At 43.2% G+C, this 12727-nt stretch overlaps 1 protein-coding gene across 1 annotated transcript; it reads right to left on the bottom strand.

The window, feature by feature from the left end:
- Window positions 1–2921: 2921 nt before the first annotated feature.
- On the bottom strand, window positions 2922–12217 carry LOC103624499 (lysosomal acid lipase/cholesteryl ester hydrolase-like). Its single transcript, XM_008643784.2, is given in 10 exon segments — window positions 2922–3358; window positions 4522–4590; window positions 5902–5973; window positions 6701–6841; window positions 7788–7924; window positions 8764–8873; window positions 9663–9861; window positions 10105–10219; window positions 12094–12169; window positions 12171–12217. Coding segments are annotated over 10 exon segments (1200 nt in total). The 3' UTR covers window positions 2922–3124.
- Window positions 12218–12727: the final 510 nt, after the last annotated feature.

The raw sequence follows: 12727 nt of genomic DNA, 5'->3' as shown, positions 1-12727 counted from the left end.
GGGCGAGGGCAGAGGGTGCCGAGGGTGCAGCATGGTCCGTGCGCACCTGGAGTGTGTCCCCTCCGCATTTCCCACGGTCCCAGTGTCAGCCAGGTCATCATTAAGTCAGTCCTTATCTGCTTGGGTACCGGCGGGTATGCACACTTCACCTGGGCTCTCCTGAACTTTGGAAAGGGCTAACCGAGGGGAAACAAGGTTAGCACCGCTGTTGAGGAGGCCGTGAGACAAGAGGAAAAGGATGAAAGTTAACTTGAAAGTGTGGTGGTCAACGTGCGGCCGTGGTACCTGGGAAGAGGCACGCTGGACATGAGAGACTTCCTCCTCTAAGGCAGAGGAGGTAGCCTGGTTTTCTGAGGAGGCAGGGCAGTGCTCTGGGCTGGCCTAGATCTCTACTGGGAATGTTCAGCCAATGCAGCAGTTACTCACACTGTGATAAGTTTGGATGACCTTCTTGTCTTTCTGCTGAACTTGCTCAGCAGGTATTGATCATATTGATGTCTTTCTTGGGGCCCAAACCTGGACATGGAAGTCTAGACATGGTCTAAGATACTTGTATTTAGCTCATCCTACACCCCCAAACACAGTAATGTAATTTCCATTCCTTCCTTTCATTGTGTGTGAGGCTGTTCGGGCTGCTTGGCATCCCAGCCTTGAAGTACCACTCTTGGTGCCGGTAGCTGTGGAGTGAGACAGCAGTCTTGATCCTGGCTTTAAGAACACGAGGCACTGGTTTGGCCAAGCAACAAAAATCCAGTATGCTCAAACACTTACCTTGTTATCTTGGATTTGGCTGAGAGAGTTATGAAATCGAGGCTCCAGTCTGTGCCATGGAGGGCTTTCAGTGGAACTGTTGAGCTAATCCTATCCTGAAGCAGACACGGAAGCTACACTTTCAGTGCTGCAAGGATTTTGTCTAGGTGGCTAACAGTTTTCCAAGGGGAAGTGTAAAGTGGGTATTCCTGTTGTCCAGACCCTGACCGTTCCAGGACTGCATTTCTGATGGATGCCAATAAGAAAATAAAGTTTGGTTGCAGGAAACTTTGTTAAATGGAGAGTCTATCAGATGGGTATTTGGAAATAGTCTTCTGTTAGAAAAACTGGCAATCATTTGTAGAACTCAATTAGGTCAGAGGTGAAGTTAGGCTGAACATTATGCTGATTTAGGTGTTCAGTATTGAAGACATTGCACATGGTGTTCTTTCCCAAGACCTGTTGGTCAGTGACCTGAATGTTTCCCTGGAACCTCTTGCAAGGTGTGCCTGTGCCTGATTCTTGTACAGCACGGCAAGATGCTCTAGAAAAGTTTGAACATGATGTCCTGGAGCAGCCCTTGGTGGCTGCTTCCAGGATGAGTAAACTTAATTTCAGACCTGTGTCCACACAACCAGATTTTGAGGAACTGATAGATCCATGTCCCTTCACCTCCCTGAAAGGGCAGTCCCCATTGTGCGCCCACTGCTTTCTTCAGCTGGGCAGAGCCGTGTGAGAGAATCAGAACTGTTCATGGAGAATCAGTGCTAGTTCATGGTTAGCTGTGATTCTGCAAAAGAGAAAATGCACCACTGGTGAGGGAAGAAGATGTTTGGTGGTGTGATTCTCTTTTTTTCCCTCCCTTCCAGTGGTTTTGTGCAATGTCACACTGTCAGGTTCACTCCGTGCACCTTGTCTGAATGCTGGGTGGTGCTGCAGAAGTGTGAATGAGAGCAGAGGTGAAGGGCTTTGCTGCCAGACATTCCAAAGAGTCACTCTCTTCCTCGTTACCCAAGCTGGAATTCTGGGTCCTACTGCCCCTCCCTTCAGACCTGAGCCCGTGTCTGTATTGGGTGCAGTGTTTGTTGTGCCTCTGCCGGGTCTGCCCTGTGGCATTATGGAGTGGGCCGGGTCTGTTTGAGTTCCCTGGGGTGATCAGGACACTGAGATTTATAAATGATGTGATGTGGGCAAGAGTAGCCACCCGTGTCTTGGACTGCAAACCTCTCCAGAACCTGAGAACTCAGTTCCCAGTTGTACTACAGGTTGCAAGAGGAGGTGTGTCATTTGCATGTTTCCATGAAGATGCCCTTTGCATGTGTTTTCTGTAGAGACAAACATGTTTTGTTTATATTGCTCTCTATCTCCCAGATTATCATCAAATGGGTTTCACTTTCCACAAGTTTTGACTTAGGAACTGGTGCTTATGCCCCCACCCAGAAACACCCACAGTGCCTGAGCTATCCTGACTTGCCCTGTAATGATGAACCCTTTGGTGTAATCTTTACCTCCTGGAATTGTCTTTAGGTGAGCACTGACATCGTGAACTGAGATCCTAGAAGAACTTTTAACAACATCTTTACTAATAGTGGCAGAAATATTTATTGAGATGGATGCAGTTGTTTTTTGTGTGCCAGTTGCTGCTATGTCTGCATCTCCTCAATCCCCAGTTGCCAGGTTAGGAGCATGAAGACAGTTGTGCTCTTTGTAGTAAGAGGGTTAACAAACCATTAGTGTGAGGGTAAGAGAGTATCTGCATCTGTCCAGCAGTCAAGTGTTTCCTCTCTGACATATATTTTCTAGCACAGGATTTCTTGACATTTGGGCCAGTATAGCCAACTCCTGACTGCTTAGATGCCAGAGTAATCTTACAAGTGAAAATCTTTTGGGTCTGCCTTGCTGCTGTTGGTAATGTGAGGAGAGAAAAATGGGTGAAACACTATCAGGATGACAGATGATTCAATTTCAGCAAAGTTCAGCAAACAGAGAAATTATCTCCCATTTTGGGTTTTCAGGGAACAACACCTTTGTCTCAAGTGAAATATGTAGTACTGATCATCAAGGAAACAGAAAATGAAATCCTAGTTTTAGCAAAATCAGTCACATGGAAGCTGAAATCTTCCAAAGTAAGTGGTCTCTGAAGTGTTCCATCTACTATATTTGTGTTTTCAGTGGTCATCCACATGTACCTCAGCTTCTTCAGAAAGATTGCAGTCACTATAAGAGTGTAACACCATAGAAAGCAGTGTAAAAAAATTGCCAACCAGTCGTCAGTGGTTTGTAAACCTTTATACATATCCCTATACCAATATTCAACTGCTAAATAGAGATCTCTGAGGTTTCTACTGGATGAATTAATTCCTTATGTGGCACTTTAAGCATATTTTTTCATTAGTTCAATGATTTTCAGATACATTTTCTCAGTTGCATCAAGGCCCCAGATGAAATCAAGATGTCCCCATGCAGGAAAATGCTCATGGTAAATGAGATTAGTGATCCGAGGAAGTAGCCTTGCCATGTCTTTTGGGTCTGCAAATTTGTCCTCTCCACCACTCCAAACAGCAGTTGGTATCCTTATCTCCTCTATCTTGTACACAGGAGGAGCAGTCTGTGGGACAGGGAGGAGAGCTGAGTGAATGCTGTTGTAGCAGAAGCTGTGTTTAGAGAAAGGTTTCTGTGCAAGCATCTCTCTTTGCTTTTTTCTTCTGCACTGCCTACAGTCAAACCATAAGGATGAAGGCCACCCTCTTATTGTTCATTGCCCTAACCCCAGTCCCTGCCTTGCTTATCATCACAGAAGAAATTAAAGAAACACAGAAGATTAAAATGGAGATCATCTGAGATCTGGGCCAAATGACAATGCAGGATGGTTATTTGTCAGTGTGGTAAGGGACCATACACAAGACGTTTTTAAACTGACCCCTATTATCAAAGGGTGGTTCTGTTATCTTTCTTCTGCGCTGCTTTTTGGGCAGTTTCCTAACCTTCCACAGTATTGGGAATAAAACATTGCCCATTTCAAAATTTAAACTTCAGGTATTTTAAGACTGTATGTGTGCATGAAAGGTGACTGAGAAGTCTTTGGAATCTTTATCCACCTGTAAGATAATGTGCCACCCATAAAACAACCTGCCCTGACTCACAAAGCTCACTGCAAGTCAACTGATCTGATCAAGCCTCAAAAAATAGGCAAGTTATAAGTGTTGCAAGAGGAGCACAGCATTTCCTAGTGTTGACTAGGCAGTAAATAGAACTCCTGCAGACCAAGTTTTGCCTGTTTCCTTTTTTCCATACAGAATACCTTAGTTCACCCCAGCAGTCTCCACTATGCCATACTGAATCATCCCTTATGTTTAATTTTTACGGCAAGTAGCCTCTGAATACCAAGGTAGGCATTTCCACTTTCTTTTTTCCCCTCCCCATTCTAGTGTTTAACTGAAAGACAGACCTTGAGGATTTTTGGGGAAGTGAAGATCTCTGTACTCATCCAGTCCTTGGACCTGGGTGTGGCTCTTAGCCTTTTGGGAATGGCAGGTAAGTTGACATGTCATTGGACACATCCCTTCATCAATAGGGCAGGCTGCAAGAATCTGTCTGCACTGTGTTTGTGAATAGACTTTGACAATTATGAGTATTAGATTCAGGTGAAACTTTACCTAAGACCACCCTCCCCCTCTTTTTGGAGCACTCAAGGTGCTAAAATATGAATTTTTCTATTCTTAGTTTTGCCAGGACGCAATGATGAGTTCTCAGAAAAATGTATTGCCTCACCTGGTTGTATCTCTTCATGTTCTCCTTACAGCCATAGTCATAAGCTTGAAACTGGTCTGCACGTAATATCTGTTAATATTGTAACAAAGACAGATAAAATGAGAGTGTTAAGAGACAGTGCAGAAGCTGGTTTTTTGCATATGATTGAAGTCAGGGCTCAGGCAGGAGACAGGATACCAGGGATACACAGGAGGGGATCATGGGATAAGTGGTTTCACCGCCTTTCCCCTTGCTAACATTCCCTCCTGATCTTCAACCACCACCCTTGGTATGTTTAGTTATTAAAATCTTGCTGCCCTATCTTAATTGGCTCTTCAGTTAGCTAAGGTAGCTCTTTGTGATGCAGGAGCATGTCAGGGCTCTCACTAGCCTGGGATACCTCCTCACACACCTCGACTTTTGTGTGCCTGTTTGGTCTGGTCTGGTCTGCTCACAGTAGTGGCAACACTATCAGAGGCTCTGTACTGCATACGAGAGTATTGGGAGCAGGGTGTGATTACCTTAACACTGAACTGTTGTCTTCTGGGATTTGTCTAAAAGGTAAATCAAAATAATAAAAGATTACCCTGTCTTACTGATAATGTGTGTGCATTTTTTTCATCCAAACCTCTAAGTGACTGAGGATATGATAGAAATCTGCTAGCTCCTCCTCTCTGTTTTGTGGCTCTGGGTGCTTGGTTTCTGCTCTGGATACCAGGAATTTTAGGCAGGGGAGTGTAGAGCAGCACACATGTATTTAGGTGCTGGTTTAAGTGTCACAGTTCACTTAGAGTTCACTTAAGTTGACAGTTCACATACAGTGATGTGTTTCTGAGCCAATGCTATCTTGCCCTGGTCTGATTTGGAGCCTAGGCAGAACAAGCTTGGGTCTGAAAGTGGCATGAGGTGCCAGCAGAAGAGGCAGTTCCCCATTTTGCCTTTGTGCCAGCAGAGGCATTTGTGCAGTTAGCTGGCTTTTGGAGGTAATCCAGGCTGCAGTTAACCTTCTGGGAGACAAACTTTAACCTAGATCACTTCTTCGTTTGGTTCATCCCTGACTGCTGAAGTTCTCGCTATCCTCGCTGCAAAGTGCCTAGACAGCGCTTGTGTTCACTTCTGCAGCCTTCAAGGCACACGCCTTCATGAATAAGGATGAAGGCTGGAAGCATTTAGAGCCTAACATGGAGAGGTGTGATGTGCCCTGGGGCAGTCTCAGAGCCTGGTACCAAAGGGGCAATTTGGGGAATGATCCGGTAAGCCATGGGAAACTGTGCTCCCTCTGTGACAGGTGAAAAGATCTGATGGGCAGATTCCCAGATCTGTCACCTCTGGCCTTCCTTGTTGGCTGTCAGTTGCATAAAAAGCTGGAATAAGAGTGTTTGTATGTCAGAACAGTTATACCTGATGCCAGTGAATAACATTCTGTACTGATGTTCCAGCTGGGTAATGTCCTGCATAAGCATCTGCTCGACTCTGGAGACAAAGCAAAAGTGTTATTAAGGCAGAGATCCGGTGCTGTGACAGAATAAAGCTGTGAAGACCCTGAGCAACATACTGCTGCTGTGTTAAAACCCCATTTTTGTAGGATATTCTTCAATTACAAAAAATGAAGTTGAGGAAAGACTCACAAATATGTTAGTTTACAGTAGGAATGATTACATAAGATTTTATGCCTTTGGGACAGTCTTTTCAACATTAGTCCTTACCCACAGAGAAAACATAATTCTAAAAGTGTGTATGGCCTTGGTTTTCCTAGTTTCTATGATTTTTATGATGCTTTAAATAATGCATAATCAATAGAGAAAGATTGTTAATACACAGTTCTCCTGAGCATAATGAAGCTGCATGTGTGAGGGCTTTTTATGGGTACACTTGTTAAACAGTCTGAGAGATTAAAGGTGACTGGAGAACAGACACGTGAAAGGTCTGTAAGAAAAACAGGTAGCAGCCAGAGTAAAGGAATGCAAACTTTCGTTTGGAGAGAAGTGTGAAGAAATAGCTTTGAGTTTTGGCTGGAAATGTTTTGATGTGTAGCAAGCAAAAAGAAACCATCTCTTATGTTAAGATGAGCCAGGTGTCTTGTTGCTTAGGAAGGAAAACATATGAATTGTGCAAAAGAGAAAAAGTTCTTTCTCCATCCAGTTGCCCTTCAAAACTACTTCAGATTTACTTGTATTAAGCTTTTCTTGGATGTGCTTACCGTGTTCATATTTTGTATCCTGCCCCCTGCTATGGCGCAGAAGATACTGCCACAAACTTTTCCCAGACATGCACAGAGCTGTGTTGCAAGTCCTTTCATCAGTTCATGGTAGTGAAAAGCTCCTTTGCAGCCAAGTAGTAACTGAGGGGAGGAAAAGTGCAAAACCTTTTTTTAGCTGTTGCAGGATTATTTGATGCAGAAAACTCCCTCTTCTATAAGTCACTCCCTCTTTTTTAATAGCCTTGCCTCTTCCCCAGAGGCAGGATTGCTGAAACTGCTTGTCATCCCACTATCCTTTTTAGTGTGTTCTTCTCAAGGGCAGACCACATGTTCTTCTTCTTGAGTGCTGGAGGTCACTATCCATCTGTTTTTAGTGTACTGATCTCAGTGAGAAAGGAAGTTGGCTGCACTGATGACTGTAGAATATAGGAAGTCCCGTTTTGCCCTAATATTTTTTCCAGGCAGGCGCAAGCTGTACTGTATTACTACCAAGTAAAGAGGGATCAGACAAATGAGACAAATGAGAAGGGTGTAGAGCTGGCTGTTCTATAGTCACATCATGGGTACAGCTTGGAGTGAAAGAGGATGTGCTCCTGTGGTTTGACATAAATAATAGCATGCGTGATTTCCACATTCCCAGTAAATGCTGTTAAATTGACACCTTCTGGTGTACAAGCTTCATGTATCACTTTACAAGTAGATAAGTCACAAGCAAAAATGAACTGCATGTCTGATAAAATTAAGATGTGAAATATCTTACTTGTAGTTTTTATTAGTGCTTAAAGCTAGATTTAGTAGAATATATTTGATTTCTTTTGCTCTGGTATTTGAAATTTTTCTTCAGAGATATTTAATTTAAAGAAATAGCAGTGAAAGTATGCCTGCTACCTTAAAGAAATTGCAGAAGAGATACTGTGTGAAACCTTGCAGCTTAGCTCTCTGGAAAGTCTGAAGTCTACAGGTACTGTCAACAGTCTGATACACTAAATTCAATTCCAGCTCATCACCCATTAAAAGTTCAGGTTGCATGAGCGCAGTAGAGACAAAGCAGATAATTATGTCTTTCTCTTTAGAAGAAATGTCTTACCCTGATCAGTGGCTGGGGAAGCTGTGTGAGCATTACCGCAGGACTGGTAGCATGTGTGATGGTGACTACTGGTGCCAAAGAAAAGAATGCTTTAATCTTCTGAGACAAATCAGGATAAGTAGAAAATGCTATGAAGCCTGCAAGCACAGAAAAAGAAGTCAAGTTAATGAAGAGATCTCCACAGACCAAATAAATAAAGAAGCAGTAGGCAACAAAGAAGTGAGACTAGATTACCAATGGCTGTTTTCCATTTCTATGCTGCAGACCCAGTAAGAATGTTTGATTTTTGCTTGAAACTTTTATTTGGAAGATAAAGTTCATTCTAAGGATACAAGCTCATTAGAGCATCTCCTAATATTGATCTTCTCAGAGCTGACAATCTTGTGTTAAGACCAGTTTTGGTTGAAAAGGTCTATTAATCAGATTTTTGAAATTCAAGTTCTCGCTAAAGTTACCTAAATTCTAATAAAAGAGTTTCTCAGCTTGCAGTCTCTAAAAGACTGTATGTGTTTATGCTGGCATTAAGAAATACAGTAATTATCTGGAGATTAAGAATAGAATTTTTCCTTGTAACTACACACATACTTGGGTGAAAGTGAATTCACACATAAAGGAAGAGTATAGGGAAGGAATTAAAACTAAAAAGGGTTTGTTCCATCCTGTTTTCTGAATGTGTTTAAATTTCTCCACTGATGGATTTGGCTGGTTGGCATAATTATCTAAAGACAAAGAAGGCAGTGACTTGGTCTGAACTATTCATTCTGCAAAGAGACTCTTAGAATGCGCATATGCGAAGAAAGGAAAATAATTGTCTAAGAATGCCACTTCCCCCATTTTCTACTCTGTTTCTAAGTTGGTTTTTGTAAAAAGGTAATGGTACACCATGATATAAACCCCAGCATCTGCTCACAGACCTTACACATAAATCCTAAGCACTAATGCTGACTGTTTTGTACCCAGGCAGTTCTAACATTACCTGCAGTTGACCCTTCCGAGTGACCAATATAGTAAACATCCTTCTGTCTGGTTTTATTCATGATGAAGTACAGCTCTGCTGGAATATCGTATTTACCTGTTTCATCGAAGCTACAGGGAGAAACACAAAAAGCTGGCAGACAATTTGACTATCACAGTGAGCTACTGATTGTCAGTTTTGTTCATTGCACCAAGCAGGACCCATTGAAGGAGGAGGTTGCACAGTGTGTCTGCATCCTTGCTTGAGCTGGGGAAGTGGGCAGAGGGGTGCAGCTGTACAGCCTGGCTGCCTGATGCCTTGGGCTCTCTGTGGAGGAGGTGCCAGTTTCATCTGACAGCTGCAGCCCTTGGGGAACTGAATTTATTCAGTGCTTTCACCCTTGCGGGTTACATGAAATATTTTTCTCTCAGTTAACATCAAGTGTGGTAGATCCGATTTCTAGACTGAGCTGAATAGTCTCCTCTCCTTTCTGCACTTTGGACATGGTATCTGGTGGGAGACCTCAAGGTTACAGATGCCTCCCAGTTTTGGAAGCCTTTTCCAAAAGAAACCAGCATGGTGTATGGACAAAGATGACTTTTATACTTCCAGCTTTGCTTCTGTGTGTGCTGATTCCAGAAGACCCTGTCTAGACCATGCAGCCAATTCCTTCTTACAACCTCCCTGATATGCCCAGAAGTGGCTACATCTGTGGAAAAGAATTTGTCTAGTCTCCTTAAATGTTGCATGTCCCGCTTGAAGTCAGATTATACGAAAACCTGTAGTGTTTTCACATAATTTAGAAAAGGATTTTTTCATAAAACCAGAAAGGGAAAGGTTCTGCATTCTAGTACCAACTGTCTCATCTTGCTAGTTCCCTGAATGTTGCTTTCTTCAGAAATTTTTTCTCCACAGAGTACCTGAACTGCCAGAACTCTTTCTGGCAGGGCTTAAGCGTCTTGTGTTTTAAAGACCAGGTGTCTCCTCGGCTGTTTCCCAACCAGACATCGTAGCCGGCATCTGCGAGGAGGAAGCCCAAGCTGTTGTTGGGCAGGTTGGAAATCCAGTGAATAGCATCTGCTAAAACACCATGATGTAGCAAGACTGCAGGCTTCTTCTCTGAAACAGGAGAGTTTCCTTAGGCTGTATTAGTAATAGGTAATATGTTGTTAAAACTGGGGTGCAGAATTTGGTTTTGCAGGAGTGTTTAACCAATATACAGAACTCAGGCCACATTCTAGGCTGGGTGTCCTTGCTGAGATGGAAAGGTATGGAACATGCCATTGTATATGCAAGGGGGAAAGATGGGGAATCCATGTAAGAGTTGGCTCTCAGACCTTCATCTTGTCCTATATGCCATACCTGTATTTTGGCTGTTCCTTCCAGCAGGAATTCTGTAAACACCAAGAATGTATCCATCCTCCGTTGTAACTTCATATTCCTCACTGGGGAATCCATGATATCTGATAATTTCACTCTGGGGAAAGCCAAAGGAGGGTTTGCATTTACAGTGCAGATATTGGTGTAGGAAGTGTTCAGAGGCTGCCTCTGTCCAGGAATGTGAAACTAGCCAAGAACCTGCCATGAAGATAAATGTGATAACATATTGCTAGCCTTTCTCTACTGCTCTGTGTTTTACTGGTAGGGAGGGACACCAAAAGGGATTCCTGCAGGAAAACAAACTCCAGGTCTCTCTCTTTTGTGGATGATCCTATAACTGCCATGCCACAGCCATGGAGGCCAGGAGATGCAAATAGCAGTGAGAAGAGTTGGGATGTGTTTCTGTGATGTGGTTTGTGTATTCTACTCAATACCGTATCACTCAAATTATAGTAATTGCTTTATCTGTGGTACTCAAGCACTACACTTATAAAAGTAGCAGGATGCAACAAAGTCTTCTTCAGACCTGCTTAGATGGTAGTTGTCTGATATTTGATTCCCTGTTATGGGACAAAGTGTGTGACTAACCTTTTGGGAGATAGTTTGTCATTTTTTGCAAGGCTGATACAGGTGTGTAGCATGATGCTCTGCCTTGGAATGTGGTCAAATCACTCAAATAATACCCTGTTTTTCAAGCTATCAGTGGTGGGCTGAGAGGGAACATCATGTTCTCCTTTTGGCATTGAATTATGCTAAAACTGGTCTGACACGTCAACCCCAAATTAACATCCTGATAATGAGGCAAAGATCTGGCAGATAAACTGCTAAGCTGACCTGGAGACATGATTGGTAGTCAATCACTTTACACTGTCAAAGTCCAGTCCACTTTCATACGGTTAATTTCTCCTAACATATCCCTTCTCGGAGTGTGTGTGAAGATTTCTCCTTTGCGTGGGGACGCCCCTCAAAGTTACTCCTGGAGGTTGAGCGAAAGAGATTTTGCCCATGGATGTTGGTGTGGGTGAGGATGAGTTACCTCAATCTCTATTTTAATAATTGTTTCTTTTTGCTAGCTTTAATACAATTGCTTTTATGTGATTACTTTGATATAATGCACTCTTCTATCCTATCTTATACTAGTAGTTTTAGCTACTGTACTGTGTAGTAAAAAATTCTGATTAGGATATTTTTGTCTAATCATTTATTATAATAAATCGTTCTTTTTTATATAAATATATCTGGTTTGCCATCATTAGTCCTGCAAGACAAAGTTGTAGAATGGTTCAATCACACCTTTGTAATTCCTTAGACTTCAGCAGTGTCAGTTGGACACTAAGACTGGATTCAGCTGCACCCAGGCTCCTCTCTGAGCAGGAGTTTAGAAATCAAGGGGGTCTTTTCAGCACCTCACTACTCAATGGAAGGTCTTCTATAAGGAACTCTGCCTGAAGCTCCCACTCTCCTCCACAACAAGGTCGTACATTTCTAGAGACTAAACATGCAGCAGTATCTCTATCTGTTCCACAGTGAATCCTTTCTTGCCGAAGTGTGGTTAAGCAAGCCATGTAGAGTGGAGCTTCTGTTACAGACTCACTCACAGCACCACCTATTACACACCTGCTACAGTGAGGAAATCTTTGGTGATTCAGAGCAAGGGGTTTTTGTTGTGAGGATCTGCTGTTTGAAGAAGGGGTTCAAGCACCCTTACACTGTTCTAGGCAAACAGGTTACAGAAGGGCGGGCCTTGAAACTAGAAGCCAGCCTTTGTTTCCACTGCAAAGGAATCCTTCTCTCAGGCTAACACTGTTCGGATAGGAGCATCAACATTTCCTCCAGGTCCATGCTCACAGTGCTGGAGAGACCTCTTTGAAGGGAACTTACTTTAGCCTCCTGACAGGCACTGTTAGTCAGTGGTAGTGGTAGTGGGAGAGAAGATTTAGAAAGAGAGGGAGAGAAGGTGACCCTACTTACAACATTCATGAAGCATTCGGGGTCGCGACTCTTCTTGCAGTGGCTTGGGATGGAGGCTGCTGTGAATTTTTTTTTCTGAAAAGGCAATTCCTTGGGAGCAGAGCAGCATGAAGAGGCACCACATCTTGGGGCTGTGTGGAAGAGCACATGCTCTATGTTTGTTGGGAAGAGAGTGGTGTGGAATTCCACAGGAAGACCCAAGAGGAGTCTCCTGAAGGTTGCCCAACATCTGCTCCCCAAGGGCTGCCAGGATAAGTATCTGTGTGAGGAGGGGTTGTCTGCAGCTTATCCTCTTTGATATCGGCCAGGAAGGAGTCAGAGGCTCCAGGATGAGAAGGAACCAACCTGGGGGCCTGTGTTTATATGGTATTGATGCTAGTTTGTGCTGATTACCATCCTTTCTCTCTCACATACATCTTTTCTATTGTAAATCTGTCTTTCTTAGAGAAAAGTCTGAATTTTCATGGATTTTAGGCTCTGTCTGGTGGTCACAGTAAAGCTTGTCTGAACAGAAATTGTAGTGCTCTCTATATAGTTAATGCCCTGGTTTTTGGCTGTAGCCAACTTTGTAATTAGCATGGAGGAAACAGGTAATAAACCCAGAGTGTCGTATCTGAAACACCATGGGAAAGAG

This window comes from Corvus brachyrhynchos, unplaced genomic scaffold (genome assembly GCF_000691975.1).
Source record: "Corvus brachyrhynchos isolate BGI_N302 unplaced genomic scaffold, ASM69197v1 scaffold61, whole genome shotgun sequence".
NCBI classification, from domain to species: Eukaryota; Metazoa; Chordata; class Aves; order Passeriformes; family Corvidae; genus Corvus; species Corvus brachyrhynchos.
The sequence above is the reverse complement of the archived record's forward strand: the minus strand, read 5'-3'. Positions and strand labels throughout refer to the sequence as shown.